Genomic DNA, 19570 nt, shown 5'->3' with positions numbered 1-19570 from the left:
GGAGTGGAGGTTGGTTATGGCAGCAGTGGGAAACAGAGCAGTCCAGCAGGCAGGGGGGGGGGGGGGGGGGGGGGGTAGACACACAGTAGAAACAAACACATACAAACACTAACAGGGGTCTCAGGGACGGGCAGTGATAGTCGGTCCGTTCTTCTATATGTCTGTCGGTCTCAAATCTAAAGGGTGCAATAACGATTTTCATCCACTATGCATAAACAGCAGACACTGCTTATATGCAGCCCTAACAAACCACACACGGCCGGATAGCTTATCTAATGCCTCTTTCACACCAACGCGGTTCCAGGGCTGGTTCGGAGCTAGAGCCTGAGAAGCACTGTTTTTTCCTGTTCACACCGCAGCGGAGCCGGGTCTTTTCCCTGAAAACCGGTTCTTACCAAGCTCCAAAAAATTGTCGGTTTAGAAGCAAGAACCGCACATGTCACGCTTACGTCGGAGGCGGGGGCTGGGGCGGGATTAACCTGAGTAACAGTTTATGGCGAGTATGGCAAATAAAAGTTGTAACAAGCAGTAGTGCTGAGCAAAATGACTAGAACGCAACCACACACTTATAAAAAAACACACTTTATAAAGTCAGGCAACACTAACTTAGTGTGATTTTGTTTATGGGTACCCTTATTTGACCATCCATTCGCTGTTTTTGATCATTGTGGAGAGCAGGCAGATGTTTTGTTTTGTATTATAGCAGCTATCGGATGGAATCAATACATGGGCTGCACAGGTTGTCCTGTTCCGACTGTCACAAGTAGAATCATAATGAAAAATAAGCCGGTAAAATGTGCCTGTAGAAAACGGCTTATGCCACAATAGGATAGCAACAACAAGTAGTCAAGATAGTCAGTTTAGCTTCGGTTGCTATGCTAACATCCCCCATTTTATACCAGAGAAACTTTCATAACAGCGTCGTGATGCCAAACAGCGGGCAGCACTGCAGCGGTCGGTAAATGCCGCTAAAACACATTGATAAACAATGAACCACGGCACTCTGGAGAAAAGTATAAGCTACCAAGTTACGAACTTGGCTGCCGGAAGAGAGTACCAACGTTAATCGGCGATACTCCTGGCAACTAAAAGTGGCTTTTGTCATGATAAAAATAAACCTATTTGTTTTTTTAAGTATTATTCTATCAATATGACAATAGAGACTTGTTCATAAACAACAAAAACACTTGCAGCTGAAAACATTTTAAGAATAGTAGGGCATAATGTTCTAACAATGTTATCAAAAACATCTTAAGAAGTTTTAAGAATGTTTTTAGAGAGCGTTATCCTACCTTTCAGAAGAACATTCTGGGAACCAAAATAAAATCGCGCTGAAAAGGTTTTAAGAATAGTAGGGCACAATGTTCTAACAATGTTATCAAAAACATCTTAAGAAAGTTATCATCAAACATTTAAGAATGTTTTTAGAGAACATTATCCTACCTTTCAGAAGAACATTCTGGGAACCTAAATACAATGTCCAGCTGAATACATTCCTAGAACAATGAATGTTAACATTCTCAGAATGTTTTTAGAACCAAGAATGTCTAGCTAAGAACTCACACATGCCACCGCAAACATGCAATATCTGCTTACAGCTTATCATGAATTACGTGCTTGTTTGTTTTTTTATAAGAGGAAAATGTGGTGACATCAGATTTTTTTAAAACATCCTTTTCAAACAAATGCAACAACTTGTGTATTACGACAACTTCTGCTCAATTCGGTTTGTTGTAAAGCACTTTGGCACAAACCTGGATTGCTTTTTAAAGCGCTCTACAAATAAATCTGACCGTGTTAATATTTCGCATCACAGGAACGTTTTATAAAAAAATAATAACCTCCTGAAAACCTATAAAAAAAGGTCTGTCATCTTAGGCCTCAATAACCTCCTGAACACATTTTCTGAATGTTGCTTTGAAAATGTTCTTCTATTGTTATCATGTAACATTGAGGGAATGTTTTATAAAAGAATATCTTTAATGTGTTACCCCAACAACGTCCAAAAAACATCCTCAGAATGTTGCAGGCAAAACATTCCACCTTTGTTAACATATCACATTAAAGGAACGTTTTATAAAAAAACTTTCTGTCATCTCAGGCCTTAATAACATCCTCAAAACATCCTCTGAATGTTGCAGTTAAAACGTCATGTCTTAGCTAACCTTAAACCACATAGGAACATTATTTAAAATGATAAACATCCTCAAAAGGTTCTTTGAACATCAGATTAAAACGTTTTCTTTAAAACATTATTAGAACCTGTAGGTAACGTTAGCCAAAGTTGTGAGAACATTCCCTAGCTAGCTTGCTGGGTACTTTGTTCCATATAAGTTTGATTGAAGACAACATCTGTCTTGTCCAATGTCTGTCTGTTGGTTGGTGAAGCGTCAAGATTTGCTTTACAACTTGTTTATGGTGTGAGACATCAAAAAATAGATATATGTTTGTGTATCTCCTTGATACTCCTTGGGCAGAGTAAAGAAACACTGTACATGTGCTTTTAAAGTTTCCCAACGATTTCTGTCAGTCGTGCTCGTTCTTAAACAGAGAGAACTTGATCATCTAAAATTGCGCAGAGGTATACATTTTCAAGATGGATGCTATTGGGATTGTTAAACACTGCTAAAGTGTTTAAAATATCTGGTCAAAGTCAACCTATATAAATTGAAATAGAAAAAGAACATTATGATATTAAGACTGATATTAGCCAAACTAAATATAGCAAACTATTCCCACAAACCGTATAGTAAAACATTTGTTTAGAGCAGAGACTTGTGAATATGAACACGTGACCTTTTATTTATTGACTTCACACAGTGACTGAGTCTCTGCTGGACCGAGCCAGTGTTTGTTATTCATCTTATGAGACTACAGCAGCATCAGCAACACACAGAAAGGCTGTATGCACTACTGCTCATATTTAGTTGGCTGTTTTGAGTATTTTGTTTTCTGTATTTTTAGAGTTCATCATCTCCCACGATGCTGTGCAGTGCATAGTGTTGTGGAACAATTGTCAGTATAATGAACCTGCTATCTATTTCATGTTTGTAACCTCAGAGGAAATAACTTCAATGTAAACATCGCAGTGTGAAATGCCTGCTTTTTTCCACCTTTGACTGCTTCCATTTGCGTGCTTGTTTTGTGTCATTATTGCTGTATTTTGGGGGCTGTGCCTCTTGCAAACATACTGTCACCTGCTACCTGATGAACCAAAGACTGAGAATTCCATTTACAATCTGTACATGCGTCTGCTGTAGTGCGTTATATTCACTAATTTAAAAGATAACTGTTTATATTTTATGTTTTTCATGACAACAAATCACAATAAAACTCCAAAACCAACAGTGAATTTATCTACTAACACAAGTAATGTGTCTGTTTCAAGGTATACTTTATCTTCTTGTTTAGTGCCATAGAGCTCCATCAAAAACTATTGAAAACACATTAATGAGCAACAATGTTGAACTGGGTATTTAACTTTGGTTTATATTTCACACATGGTCAACTAACACCAGTAATATCAATTAAATTCTGCCTGTCAGTTTCAAATTCAAAAATAATGTTGCTTTGAGGACAATGCAGGTAAAACTGCAGCTGTGAAAACTGGTTCTCTGCACGAGGAACTGATATAGAAAATAGAAAAAGAATAGAAGAGAACTCAAATGTCTGAATATTTGTACTCACATGTATCAATTACAAATGAAAACTCTGTGGGTGGTACCTTCTGTAAATGATTCATGTTTTAATCACTCTGCTCCTACCTGAGGATGTTAGGTTTACAAGAGTTCAACTTATATAATTAACAGACTGTGGGGATCAGTCAGGCCTCCTTCATTCCAGAGGGGTCACCGCCCAGATATTCAGGTACAGACAACAAACACATCTTTCACCTGGCTCTCAGTGAGCGAAGTGTTTCTGTGGCAGCAGCCGAGGGCAAATAGAACATGGCGCTGACTCATAGGAATAATAAAATTACGGTACATTTCTATTTGCCCAACAGGGTTGGTTGCGCATGGCGTCAGCGTTCCCTTGTGACTGAATAGGGTTCTTTTAAGGATCTCTTGCACCCCACCCATAACACACACCGGTTCACCTCTCCGCCCCGGGCCTCAGGATGAATCGTTTCTCTCTGCTCTCAACATGTTTTGCACTTGCTAATTATTGGAAAACAGACAAATGTTGTAGCCTAAAACATATTGCTAAGTGTTTCCTGCTGTGAGCAGCAACATTAGAAAGACTAACATTATTGTCAAACTATGAGACTGAAGCACCTGAATCTCAACCCTTAAATAATTCAGAAAAAGGTTTATTCAAATAACTGAAATAAAAATTATAGCAATATGTCATACAGTATAATAACATGTACTGTATAGGGCAAAACTGCTGAATTTGTTATGATGATGAGAGAATCACTAGTCTGTCTGTTCACTAAATATGAACTATCGGTTCGCTTACCATCATTTTAAATGTAATTTTCTCCTCTCTGGAAACATATTTGTCTGACAGAAATGGCAGAAGTAATGTCACAGTGAAACAGCAGGTTGGAAATCTTCAACTTCATTAATGGCACATATTTGTATCATAATCTCTGATGTCCTGTCCATTGCAAATATCTTGCCATAAATACGCTTTACTACAAAAAAGCCGGAGCAAGCAAGTTTTTCTGAGAGTAAACCACACTCTAATTTTGTAGTTTCGCTATCTTAATTCAAATGAAACCCTTCCAAAAACTTTTGAATACATGTGAGCAATAGCACACATGCCAGAGGATAATTTAAAACCAACACCTTATTGTGATACAAAAAACATCGAATTTGAGTTTAGGAGTTACGTTTTGTGGGTTATATTTCTGTGTTAGTTATTTCATGGGAAGCAGGTTAGAAACAATTGTGTACTATATTTTCAATTTGTGGTGTTTATTTTGAGATTTTCTGAAACAAAAATTAAAACTATATCCCCAATTTTCACTGTACACACAAATAACTCACCAATGTCATCTTAATCCTCATGCTCTTCCTTCACAGTGATGAAGCTGGTCAAAGAGTCCACTATTCCTCCTTTTGTTGTTCCTTGGTTTGTGGCAGTGCTTGTTATAGGCATTTGTTTTATTATCCAAATGGATAGTAATTCTTACCCTCAACCTTTAAGAGAAAACAAAGCAGATTTATATTGTGTTTTTCGAATGGCAGATTGCCAGTGTCTGAATTGGCCCAACATACAATAATTTATATAGTTTACTTCAACTGAACTGAAACCTAATACTAAGATGTTATCCCACATGTTTTGGGGACAGCAGTGTGGTTTCTTTTAGCTTATTTCTCAGTAATTTGTCAATGCATTGATCTTGTTGACTGCTTGTATTTTTGCATGTATAACTCCATCTTATTCTCATATTATGTTTTTCCCGCTTTTATTAATGCTGTTTTACCTGTGTCATATTCTACTATATCACCAACGAAGAATTCTGCGACTGTGTGCGGAACCAAAATACACCATAACGCTGTTTCCGGTCGGACGATACACAAAGCAGGACAACCGTTGGACCTTTTTTCGCTGATGGCTTTCCCAGAGTTTACCTCGGATTGATTCAAGTGGTAGGCTAACATATAATCAATTCAAAACAACTGACTGGGCACGTCGGGAGCACAAAGTTACTATGATTAATAAAGCTACTGTCTTTAAGAACCAGAGCAAGTTAGCTTACCAATGCTAACTTAAACGTTGTTCGTAAAACATTATAAAACACTTATGTTAATGTTATGATACAACATGCTAGCGCAAATGTGTTGTCTGATGTTGGCCAGAAAAGCATTGCCCTGCGTTAGCTTACGTTAGACCTGAGACTGCCAGAAGACAGCTTCTTACACATGATGATATATTAATATGAGAGCTTATACCCTGCCTACTCAGAAATAGTGTCCTAACTTGACTTTCAAACTGTTGTAATACAACCGAACGTTAGCTAAATTAAACTGCATTTAAACATCAAGAAGTAGCACTAATATAAAACAATATTAATAATGTGATTTAGCTAGAGAAGGCCAGCCGTGTGCACAATATTGTATTTGATGTATTCAACAATGATGCACCCTAACTACTTACCTCTTTTACAGATAATGTATTCCCTCTGATGTTGTTGAAAGCAGGCTCTTTCATACATTAACTTACAAAACTTTTGAGAACACTGTTGCTTTTTTCTCTTTCATTTTGTAAATGACCTGCATTTGAGAGGTTAACTTTTCTTCTTCTTCTTCTTCTTCTTCTTCTTCTTCTTCTTCTTCTTCTTTTTCTTCATGCACTGGGTGATTTATGAATCAGTATAATAAATTCTTAATTCGTCCCACAGCGGCGTTACAGCGAAGGGCACATTGCAGATAAAAAATAAAATTAGTAGACTTGCAAACAGCAGCATTCAAAATAAGTAAGTCAACATATAAAGTACTAATAACATTAATAACTTGCAACAAAAAACGTAAAGCTGTTTAAGTATGGCTCAGACCTTGTGGTAGTGTATGGCACACGTGCTGAGCATAGTAGTTGAAAGTAATCATGTAACTCATGTTGTACTTCTGCCTGTAACCTGCTTTTTATTTTTCTGTACAGGTCGATGGACTATCCCGCTCCGTCTGCTCTCGCCACACTTCTTTCCACGTTGCTCCCCTGCGGCTTTGCTGTGGGGCCCTCGCGGCTCTGTGGAAGCAGCATGGGGCTGTGGTGGGTCGGCCGCTCGCTGGAGGCTGGGTCCCTGCTGGGAAGGGAGGGGGACACAGAGTGGGCCTCCAGCTATCACACTGACCTGATGACTCACAGGCAGGAGGGTGAACTCGTGATGAACTCCAAAACATGTCAGACCATCGGCAAGGAGGCAGACAAGGTATATTGAATGCATATTCCTTAAAACAAAGACTATTAATAAAGGTGTTAAATCTATTGTATATTATATCTATATTCTTTCATCACATTTTTAATATTAATATGTGTTTGTTTTGTGAATTTCCTCAGTATAAAAAAACATAAACCCAATCTAAAAAAAACATAAAAGGACAATTGAACACTAGTTTTCTTCTAGATTAATGATACATCGTTATGCCTATAACCCTTTCTAAAACATCTAAAAGTGTCCAATGTGATATAGTTGTCTTGTTTTGTCAGTCCAATACCTCAAGATATTCCCTTTTTAATATGAAAAAAACACAGACAAACGGAAACTGTAACAATAATAATAAGAAAAATATTAAATAGCCCTATTATGCTTTTGGGGATTTTCCCTTTCCTGCAGTGTGTTATATAGGTTTTTGTAAATATCCTGTAAATGCGGAAATCCCAAAGTTTCCTCCAGCGGGAGTTTCTCTCTCAGACAGAGGGTGAAAAGAGGTTCTGCAGCACAGGCAGCATGAGGAAAAAATACCTTTTTTGAACATTAAAGCATGTCAACATGTCACATTAGAGGCACAATATACAGCTATGGAGCTGAAAGTGAGCAGAATATAGCCCCTTTAAGTGTCATTGTGTGCAAACTTGTTTGCAATGTTTGGGCCTGATTCATGGCTGCATTTAAGCAAGAAAATCAGTGGTGCATTACAAAAACACACGGTAAATAAGCACTCTGCCACAAAAATATGAATACAAGTGTGACTGTGAAAATACATTTATTTAAGTTCATCCTGTTATGATCTGTTTTTCTGTCCTATTTGCATTCAAAATGTCTCTTAACTTTACATTCACCAGTACCTGAACTGTTGAAGCTAAATCTGTTAAACACCTGAACTGTTGAAACAACATCCCTAATATTCATCTGGCTGCTACTTAAAAATTATTTTAAAATTATTTATCTATTTACCTAATATATCATATTTCAATGACTTGCATATAGACTCTTATTGCACTATTTCACTTTTTAAAACTATTTTTGTATTACTATTTACTATTTACTTATACCACTATATTTTTTCTGTTTATCTGTGTTTTGTGTTGCTCTGTTGGAGAAGCCTGTGACACAAGATTTTCATCGTCATAACTACACTGTAGCTATGAACATAGGTGTAGGTTCAAGGTTATTCATTTATGACTAAATAAAGAATCTTGAACCAGTACTTTGGTCTAGTTTTAAACCATTGTATCTCAGTTGCTGACAGAAAGGTAGAGTGAGGATAAATGCATGCCTTTATTCTCAATTTATGCTGACCTCCGTGGGAAGGTAATGAATCAGACCTTTCAAAAACAAGAGGAGGAAGAGCAGCTTCAAAGATAAAAAGATCAAACCATGCTAACTTGCAAGGGCACAGAATTCAATACATATTCAAATCACGACCTACCTATCCTTTTCTTTTTCTTTATACTACTGTAAGTGGGGCTGAGTCAGACATGGCAGTAATCACCACCATTATGAACATGAGTGTAACTTACCTGTCAGCTGTCAAACAATAACTGTTAGCCGGTGGGGTCATGTTCATTCATGAAGCGTGATGTAATCCAAAGCAATTGAGTGTCAGCTCAGGACGAGTCTCAGTTCATTATTGAAAGTTGCCTTCAGGGGTTTTGTCTTAAGGCTTCGCTTGGACATCTAGGCTAGGAACTTTAAGCTTCATTTACAGAGACTCCTAGCAAATAATAAAATTATTTGTCAATGAAAACCTCATAATATACTGCAGCGAATATGAATTGTTTCCATCAAATTTTAGATACAGGCTCCCAGGGTTTAATAAGGTTAGACTAAATCTCTTTTGTGCATCAGTCAATCCTAAATCAAATCCCAGATCAACTGTATATTTAAGTCTTTTCCACATATGTTCTTAAGTTATTGTTATGTTAAATGTTTTGTTTCCTTGATTCTTGTCTTAAATATTAGTCCTTGTGGATGTTGAAATGGACATGCTGTGATGCAAGAAAGATTTCAGACTTGATTTGACAACAAAGTATTATTCTATGATGTTATCGTATAAGTGTTCTCTTTATTTAAGTACAATAATTTACACAAAATAAATGTATGTTTTGTAGGAACTGATGGAGAAAGCTGCAAATAAAGATGAAAGTATGCTACAAACAGGCGTCTGGATCAAGTAAGTTGACACACTGCTTCACAAGAAGTTAACTTAGGCTTTTTATCCTCATAACCTGATTGTTTTGATATATTTGTATTCATTTTTTAGCGAGAATCAACCGATAATTTATTTGATTTGTTTGAAACTCATACATCTCTATATCAACTCTGGACTTTCCGTTGGAATCTAAAGCGAAATATAGTCTCACAGGCTTTGTGAGCCTCTTGTGCCTTGAACTCACTGTTAATATCAGTTTGCTTACAATGATAATGCTAACATGCTAAGGTTTCGCTGATATAATGTTAACCAGTTCTTCATCCTGGTTAAGATGTTTGTTGTTTATTTTTTCAAATCGGGGCAACAGCCTACAATACATAAGAAAATCCAAAAAATGTAAGAATCATTTGATTATATTTAGTTTAAATATTTATTTCTAATATGAATATTATAATTGCTCATCTCAGAATTCAAAGCTGACTTACTGAAGAGCTTTCTATTACCTGTTCTTCTCGCTCTCCCTTCATATTTGAGGTTTAGCTATATTGATTTAGTGTTCTGTGGTTTCTGTGTCTTCTGCTTCTGGCTGTGTACACAGTATAGTGGCAACAATTTCTCCTGCCTCTGGCTGTGTGCTGGGTCCTGATTAAACATTGCCATATTTTTCTCCCCCAGGGAGCTGAACTAGATCATCATTGCACAATCCTCCGCTGCAACCAAGTTACCTGTGACGGGTCACAGACAGTGGATAGATTTAACTGTACCACCCATACTGATATTACAAATAAGCGTATATGAAGTTTTATTATTATTCCAAATATCTGTATCTCAGACTGTGTTCCATACATACCGTTGCTGAGACACCCACAGGGGTAAAACGGCATCCTTCCCTTCATATCCTTCCCTATTCAATGAAATACAAACACTCAATCCTGATTAAATCCAACTAAGCATGTAAATCCACATTGAGGTTTTGTTTAACATATTTTTGTTTGCATTCATTTGTTGTTTAATTTCCCACAGATTTGTCTGCCAGGCGCAGAGCAGAAGACAGCAGAACGTGTCGGTGCAGTGTGCCTGTGGAGAGGTGTGTTCAGGCGAGTGTGTGGACGTGTGTCTGCGTGTGTGTCGGGATATCCAGCCAGGAACAGAGCTGCTGTTGGGCGGAGAAACCCTAGGAAAATGTCAGACCACGAAAAACTCCATGGCACAGGACAACCTCCCAGGTAGTGGATACAGACCAACAGTTGATTATAAGTCAATCAGACAAAAACATCCATTCATTTTGTTTGTTTTCGTTTTTAGGATAAATGAGGTCATAACCAGCCTTATTCTCCAGGAAGGTGTAGGGTTGGCTTTATCTTACTCCCTTTGGTTATTCAAATCTGTCATGCAGCTTGATTAAACTAAAATCAAAATATCGACTAATCAATTTGTTCCATATCTCTAGCAGGTGCAAATGTATTCAAATGTAAATGAGAGGCCACAGTTTTAATTTGTTGTTGTATATCATCTACCTAAGTTACATCTCTATTAAGCTGGCACTCAGGTCCAATTTGCCTCCATTTTAGCTCTGTTTTTGGTTTCCACCACCTCCATTTTCTTTTGATGCTTCTTTATACTTTTACTCCACCACATTTTGGAAGCCAACATTGTAATTTTTACCAAGTAATAAATAAACATTGAAACATAGTCATAGGTTATAAATATTAATCACCTTTACCAGCTATGACATAATTTCATATGTATGATTTTGAAACACGCCATTATGCTTAACAAGTACTTTCAATTTCGCTTCTTAAGTATATTATCATGCAAATACTCACACTTACTCACTGAGCTTTCTAATTCAGAAATGATTATTTTGTAGAATTGCTACTTTTACTTAAGTAAACAATCTTATTACTTCTTCTACCACTGCATATTATCCCTTTTTAGGTCAACAAAGACAATGTGCAATATAATTATTACAGTTAAGTGGTACCAAACAGCATTAAATGGCCTTGATTAATGTAATCAGAATGAATATTCATTCACTGTGTCCACCTGAAGGAGCTAGAGGGACATTTAACTCCAGAGCTAAGTGGACAACACCATTGACCCTTGAAAAAACCTCACTTACCAACACATAATCATAATCACATTCTGGGTTAAATTAAATAACCTTTGTAATCACAAAGGTCTTAGTAGATGAATTAGCATCAACTCCACTGATGAAAGCAGAATTTCCACAAAATCATTATTTAACAGCCATTGTTTTCATTTGAGTGCTTTGTGAAAAAAAGACTAAAAGCTGAATATTATTATATTGGAATTAATGATTACTGCAGCAAGAAAACCAAGTAATTAAAGCGCATTTGTTTTGTAGTAATAAACCCTGGCTCTTCTCAGCCTTTAGCAGCATCCGTGTGCAGTGATTGATTCGACATCAAGGAGGGCCTCGATGCAGAAAGCCCCCAGCAGGCTGTGGCTCCACTGGGGTTATCTTATTAAAACTCTGGCTCTTACAGCACTGATGGAAACAGAGCGAGCCTGTGAATCAGGAATACATCTCCAAAATAATTATGAATACTAAATAAAAGGCAGCGGGAAAAGAAACAATTCATCTCTCTGCAGGGAAATAACATTGTAGTGGTAGAACATATTGATTTGATTGTTGGGGAGAAAGAAAGGTGTTATATCTGTTGGCTGGATGTAGAGTTACGAGTTAATGAGGAAACTTATTGAAGAAAATATATTGAAGAAATAAATTAAAAGCTAATTAATTTTAATGGGAATAAGTAAAAAATGAACAGAAGTACATTTATAATAAATATTGTACATACATGTGAATATACAGGTACAAGGTGTACATACCGAACATGTTCTGTACATATTTATAAGTCACTCAGAGATGGTAACTTAAAGGGGCCCTATTATTCTTTTGGTGGGTTTTCCCTTCCTGTAGTGTGTTGTATACGTTTTTGTGCATGTAACATAATGACATCATTATGTAACACTCCCACTTCTATTGGCTAGCGCTTCAACACATTGTACGTGACTCTAGTTTCAGACAGAGGGTGAAAAAAGGTGCTGCAGCACATGTAATCTAAGCAAAATGAAGTCCTTTTTGAAAGTAAACACGTCACAGTAGAGGCACAAAATATATTTATGTAAATAAGAATGAGCACAATAGGGCTCCTTTAATACGTTCACTTACTCTATACTTGACTATAATTTAGAGAGAGGAATTTGATTAATTTGTATAAAAATGTCACTTCATATTTCACGCATACAGTCACTAGATAGTTTTTAGATGGACATTACAAAATGTAAATAAAAATTTGTAAAAGTAGCAAAATGCATTGCATTGTTTTTTCCATACAGTACTAACCTGTAAGTATGCAAAGTCTTTACATTACCAGCAAAAAACTTTACACAGCGGCTTACAACGTCATCAGTGCTGATAATCCAGTAGTGCAATAGATACAACTTTAACAGTGATGCTGTTCTGCAAAGCTAGTGTTTTGCATTTTGCAGCTAACTTGCTGGCACTTTTATCCAAGAAATAGTTTGATAAACAGGAAAATGTACTGATTGAAATGGAATTATGTTTTTTGTTGTTGATGATTCACATCAAATCCTATTTGAATCATCAAACACATCTACAGAGCAGTGCAATGTTAAAATGTAACCCATCCAAGTTTTAGGAGGGATTATATATCATTGTTTCAGACACATTTTCTCCCAACCGAGTCACCATTTACAATGTTTACTGTCTTTTTTTCCGTACAGATAACAAAGTAGAAGACAGAAAAGATGCAGAGACTGTTGTACCCGACATACAGATCATTCAAGAGAAAACAGAGGAGAAAGAGGACAAGCAGGAGGAAGTGCTGCTCAGAGTCCCGCGCAGGTGCATCAAGAGGAGTCAGACAACCGTTCCACTGAGGAAGAGGAGAGTCCAGAAAACCCTTGAGAGTTTCACTGATGCTCACATAGAGAACAACAACGTCCCAACAGCAGGAGGAAACACAGACAGCACATGTAGTGAGGACAGACAGTCACACAGTAAACATACAGATGGTGGGACAGACTCTGGAGGCTTCTATCAACCTCCTCTGGTCCGCTGCAGCTCCCGCCTGGCAGCTAAACCGCGACGCGTTCACTGTCCGATCGGCCGTGGGAAGCACCCTCCCGGAGGCCCTGTTCAATCCAAACAGACGGAGGAACAGAGCTCCAATAAAGACACCACCCCCGTCACAGAGAAGGAGCTTTCGGAAAGTATCTCGCTCCCTGATGTCGAGGCCGCTGCAGCAGCATCGTGTGTTGCCAAGGCGACCCCTTCGTGGCCTGCAGGGATCAGAGAGAGGCGGTACAGGTGCTCCAGCTGCGGGAAGAAGTTCTACCAGATCGGTCACTTGAAGAAACACCAGTTCATCCACACAGAGGAGAAACCCTTCAGCTGCCAGGAGTGTGGGAAGAACTACACCTCTGCAGAGAGCTTCAGAGCCCATCAGGTGTGGAGGGGATACAACTCTTTATTTTCTTAGTCTGCAAGTCCTGTTATGCTTTTGGGGGTTTTCTTTTTCCTGCCTGAAAGGACTCATTTGTTAACTTCTTTTCTTCAGAGCAGACTGGGCTCTGGTTTCAGACAGAGGGTGAAAAGAGGTGCTGGTGCTACAGGCAGTGTTAAAAGTATGAAGACCTTTTTGAACATTAAGGCATGTAAAAATGTCACATGAGAGGCACGATATACAAATATAAACTTGAAAATGTGAATAATATGTCATCTTTAAGCACTAAAACAGGTTTTGTTTTTTTCGTTATTCAAGAGTTGCGATCAATTACGAACAATATTAAAAATGCAACACAATGTATTTGAAGACAAAACAAATATGTCAGGTCCCTGATAAACTATGCTGAATGTATTTCATATATACAAATTGATTTGGAGTAACTTATTATGTCTAAAAGCAACTTTTTGCTCCTTCCCCTAGTTGAAAGTTTTAAGTCTGTAAATTGACTGCATTTATTTGGCGCTTTTCATGGCTTGCTTTGCCTTCTGTATCCACCCATTTGTACAGAAGCTTACAATAGGGCTATCATTCACACACATTAACGCACAGTTGGCCATGATATCTGGTGTAAGGTTAAGTATCTTGTGTTGTATCAAAATGTTTAATGCAGAGGCTGGGGATTAAACCACCAACCTTCTAATTGGTGTATGACCATCTGCTAAAACCAATCTTGTTCGCCTCTGCCCACAGCCAGCGTCACTGATACATGGGTGGGTGGTGGCCTAAGTGTGCAGAGTTATATTTACCTAATTTAACAGTGGTTTGTTAGACTTAAATGACTCAAAATGCTCTGAATGTCTTCACGCTTTCCAGGAAACTATGCACCATTTAACGCATTTGAACTCTCCAATCTGAATATAATTTATGGTGAAATCAACTTAAATGCAGCTTTGTTCTGGCTCTATTCATAAACGGTCCCTTTATAAATAGAGCCGGATTTAGACTGTTGGGAATAAGGATCTCTTAAATGTGGTACAATAAGCAAGACATTTCAGAAAAAGAAATTGTCAAAACAACACAGTAAAATAAATGTCTCTATAGTAATAGGAACATTATCTTTTGCATTTTTTACTAACATTCCTTTTTATTAATGAAAGAAATGAACAGCAAACATACTAATATATGCAATAGATAGATAATAACACTTTCTTCCTTCCTCACATACTTCCTTCCCTCTGTATTTCTTTATTGTTTTCTAAGGATGTCTTCCTGTAGCCTATTATTTATTCCTCTTTGCTCGGTTATCCATTGAACAAACACTTGACAGCTAAATGGCCTCAGAAAAACAAGCACCGTCACCTGTGGATGTATTTTAATCGGCGTGCGTGTGTGTGGGGGTTTTGGGGAGAAATATTCAATGCTTCCTTGATAGGGATGAGCTCATCAAGCAAGGTAGCAATTTCCTCCTGTCAGTGAAGAGTAACAATAGCAGCAGTAATAATACATTTCCTTAGAAATAATGACGGTATTATTTGCAGATGAGTCATCGCGGGGAGCGTCCCTTCTCCTGCCCTCACTGTGAGAAGAGCTACGGGCTGAAGCGGGACCTGAAGGAGCACATGGTGCTGCACACCGGGGAGAAGCCCTACGCCTGCGAGCACTGTGGCAAGGCGTTCGCTCGCCGGCCCTCTCTACGCATCCACCGCCTCCTCCACTGCAGCAAAAAGGTTTACGCACAGCCTCCGAAGGTAAGGAGGCGTGATTCTCTTAAACTGCTCTGTGAAGGTTCCCTGATGAGATTTAGAACTAGTGTGTTTTTGTTTATCTTGGAAGCACGTCAAGATAAGATAAGATACACCTTTATGATCCTTTGGAGTGTTACAGCACCACAAGGGAAGACCAAAGTACAGAAACATACAGAAAACTCAAATAAATAAATACAAGATAAATGTATATTTTTTCAGATTCTTATTCTTATTATCCATCTCTTTTCTTTTTTATTCAAGAGCTTTTAGAGACAATACATATGAGGTAAAGTCAGTATGTCTGTATCAATATTGAGATAATTCTAAATATATTCACAATAGATCAAAAATACATTATTCTTGATGATACAGTTTATATACAGTTCAAGGTAAAAGATGGTCAAACAGCATAATATATTATATAGAAATTGTACAAAAGAACAAAGAATAGAAAACATGGTTGTATCAAAGCATAGAGTATTATTATAATTAAACATGGATGTAAACAATGCTACTTTTCAGATACTTTTAAAATCAGCTTTATACAAGGAACATGTTCAACACAAAGCTGGAGGATCTACACAATCAGTACTGCGACAAGTACACTCCACAGATTCCCCCGTTAAGCACTTCTTCACTTGTGTTGTGAAATTTTCAGATGTTTCTGTTTTTAATAAGGACAGTGAGCATCTTTCTCTCGTGTATGGAATGTTTCTTGAAATCTGCAAAGACCAAGGAGGAGCATCATTTTTGCATAATAATTGCTGTTTCTTGCTGCTTCACCTTCCCCTCAAACAAAAGTTGTATTCCTGCACCACTAGGCCACATTTTTGTATCTGTCCAGTAATATCTTAAAATGTCCATGCATGCCGTGTTTTTCCTCCTGAGCTTTTATTATTGAAAAGTAGGATAAATCATGCAGCGTTTGTGTTTTCATTCTCCCTCAGGTGCAGTGCACAGTGTGCCACAAGCTGCTGGCTAACTCTGGCTCTCTGAGGAACCACATGAAGCTCCACACTGGGGAGAAACCTCACGTGTGTCAGCACTGCGGGAGGTGCTTCAGTCAGAAAGGTGAGGTCAGAGTCCGGTGCTGGAGGTCCAGCTGGCTGCTTTACAGTCAGCTGGGCTCGGTTAAAAAATGCTGCTGTGGTCGATGTTCTCTTCTTCCTGCAGATCTCAGCACAGACTGTCTGACTTGAAGAGGCCCTATTCTTATTTTTGAGGTTTTCCCTTTCCTGTGGTGTGTTATATAGGGTTGTGTGCATGTAATGCATTGCGAAAGCCAAAATGAAAAGCTTCCCCCCCCCCAGCCTGAAAAAACGCGATTGGACTACTTTGTTTAATTCTGTTACATAATGACATCAACGTAACAGTCGTCATTATATTCGCTAAGGCTCCATCACATTTTACAAGTTAAGAGGCGGGACATCTCTAAGCGGTTTATCAATCACAAAACAATCAAAGCAGACTTGGCTCTGGTTTCAGACAGAGGGTGAGAGAGAACGCAATCTTGACCCTTGGGACACATTAAGTCACAAAGTGCTTGCAAGTCTTTCATATTTAATACATTCAAAAGGTTTGACTTCACTTTTAAGATTCATCTGCACTTAGATTGCATTCTGTCAAATAAAAGTCTACTCTGCTGCAGAGACTTTATTTAACTGTAGATAAATATAACTGTGGGACTGACTGAAAAGTTTTATTAGTCATCATTATTATTTATTTACTGTTTGTACGACTTTATGATCTTCTCTGCTAGCACTACACAGTGGCAGCTGCTCATAAGAAGCTACGTGGTCTGGTATCATTTTGGATAAACACGTTTGTTTTCCTACCTGCCAGGTGGAACGTGATGGAGTCGAGGACCTGTTTATCTTAGCTGAACAGCTGAGAAGACAACATGCTGACGTTCTCACTAGATTTGATGACTTTTGAGACCTGTTAAGAAAGCTGTATTTAAAAAAAAAAGAGCCTAGCCAATCAGCTTGTAGAGAAAATTGTGGACCAAACTGTGTTTACGGTCAATAACTACTTGCTCTTCTTATCTGACCTTCAGAAAGAAAGGAACACATTGTGTCAAATGTCAACGTATTCCTCTAATTGTGAAAGACAGGAAACAGGATATTTTGTGATCACATTAAGGAATGAACTTGCCTTGAATAAAGTGCCAACATACATTTTTGATGAGAGAACATAACTCCCACAGATGTTTGGAAAATACATGCCCAAATGACCTGCTCCCCCCACCCACTATATATAACAAAATGTCTCTCTGACTGTGTGTCTGTCTCTCAGGGAACCTCGAGTCTCATTTGAGAATTCACAACGGAGAGAAGCCGTATCCGTGCTCCGAGTGTGACCAGAGCTTCTCCCAGAAACCAGACCTGCGCCGGCACATGTTTTCCCACACCGGAGGAGGCTTCCTCTGCAGCTACTGTGGGAAATCTCTGAGGGACCCGCACAGCCTGAGGTCCCATGAGAGGCTGCACACGGGAGAAAGGCCCCACCGCTGCCCTGTCTGTGGAAAAGGTCGGAACATGTTGGCAACATTATAGAATCAAACAACACTCTGGGGGGGAATCAAATGTGAACAGATGGTGGCTTTGAACCTGCACTAACTGGTTTTGTGAATATTATCATCTTAATAAGTTGTTTTGATTAATTTGTTGGCAAAATGTGGCTTTTTTACTGACCCAGAAAACCGAATTATCCTCTTTCGGTTTGGTTTGCCAGCAGGAATATGGGTAGTTTTTTCTATACTAAATGGAAGATTGTAGCATGGGCCCTGAAAGAACACATTCATGTTTGGAGCGGAACAAAATCATAATGTCCCACTCATCAGATATATATAACGTAATGTAGATAAATGATGGATTTACTCAAATGTATTTAATACCATATTTATTGATTACCCTTTTGTATAAATATCATGACTGCATTGCCTTACAGTGACTGTGCTAGGCTGTTTTAGGAAATAACTGAAACCATAAAAAATGAAAACATTTAAAGATGTACTGTATATCTTCAGGAGCCAGTGGGCTTGATAACCAAAGTCAAAAAATGTCATAGAACAAAACTAGCTTTATCCTTTTTATACAAATAATATATATCAATATTTTTTTTACTGTAAACAGCATTGGTTTAACAATCCTTGTAACCTAATTATTAAATTAAATTGCAAACATGAGGTGAAGTAAACCGTTAATTTAGAAACAAATATTTTTATGATGGTTTGGTCATATTTAGTTTTAGAAGTGTCCTTCAACAGAATAATGTTTTATCAGTTGTTGATTTTTTGTGCTTAAGATTAGATGTTATTGTTTTCCCTCAGGCTACACTTTGGCCACTAAGCTGCGGAGACACATAAAGTCGTCCCACGTGTTGGAGAAACCATACATCTGCCACTGTGGCGCTTCGTACACGGTGCGACAAAGTCTGTTGAGGCACCAAGCCCAGCACCGGGCAGAGGGGGTGGCTCAGGGGGAGGAGGGGGAGGAGTCGCAGTCAGGTGGAGTACATGGAGAGCAGACGGAGAGCAGCGGCAAGACGGAGGTTGCACAAGCAGCTTCAGGCTCCAGCCACCTGCAGCCAATCAGAGGCAGACCCAAGAAGAACTCGCTTGAGGAAGGGTACATAAATCGGAAAAGGGCAAGAGGAAAAGTGGAGGAGAAGGAGGCGAGGAACTTTCAAGGCACTAAGACCTCAAGAGCAGAAGACGGAGGAGATGAGGAACATTCAGGTAACATCCAACATGTCGTCTACGTCCACACAAGCGACCTCTCCACCCCCAGCTCCAACCCTCTGACCCTCGCCTCGGAGAGCCCGCTGCCTGAGAGGGCGGGGCAGGATCTGGTGGAGGTGGTGATATCAGAGGGAGCAGAGCACGGCATTGTGGTCCCAGGGCAGCAGGCAGTAGGAGAGCTGCTGATCTTACAGGAGGAGGGGGGCGGGCTCTATGTGGCGCAGACTGTGGAGATAAACACAGGGTAGAGGAAAATCTTCTGGCTCTCAAACATCGATAATGCTTTGCTAGTGGTGCACAAACCACCCCCTTGGCCTATTCAGGGATTCTTATTGTTGTTGAACATCAGCACTCTCTTTGATTCTGAGTGGCTGACATCTACTCTTGATTTTTAAAGATGTTGACAAAACTTGAGCTGTCAAAGTCCATTTGAAGTTGTACTGAAAGTACTCCTATGATGTGTTCTGCATTTAGCCAGTTTATTCTCTTGAGTTGAACAAAATAAAGCATCAAAACAAACCCACGTTTTTTTTTCAGTATCCA

General features: G+C 38.6%; 1 protein-coding gene across 2 annotated transcripts; it reads left to right on the top strand.

The window, feature by feature from the left end:
- The first annotated feature begins 5440 nt into the window (after window positions 1-5440).
- On the top strand, window positions 5441-19546 carry znf408 (zinc finger protein 408). 2 transcript variants are annotated; one of them, XM_079666446.1, is made up of 9 exons: window positions 5441-5597; window positions 6607-6877; window positions 9001-9062; window positions 10065-10267; window positions 12816-13540; window positions 15079-15288; window positions 16233-16356; window positions 17581-17814; window positions 18617-19546. In XM_079666446.1, exons 2-9 carry the CDS (start codon window positions 6611-6613, stop codon window positions 19273-19275), a joined length of 2484 nt encoding a protein of 827 aa, XP_079522572.1. In that variant the 5' UTR covers window positions 5441-5597; window positions 6607-6610; the 3' UTR covers window positions 19276-19546. The 2 variants fall into 2 exon arrangements, with proteins under 2 accessions (XP_079522572.1, XP_079522573.1); XM_079666447.1 differs by lacking the exon at window positions 5441-5597 and adding an exon at window positions 6167-6424.
- The last annotated feature ends 24 nt before the right edge of the window (window positions 19547-19570 follow it).

Source organism: Notothenia rossii, assembly GCF_949606895.1.
Source record: "Notothenia rossii genome assembly, chromosome: 2".
NCBI classification, from domain to species: Eukaryota; Metazoa; Chordata; class Actinopteri; order Perciformes; family Nototheniidae; genus Notothenia; species Notothenia rossii.
This window is presented reverse-complemented; position numbering and strand designations above follow the sequence as displayed.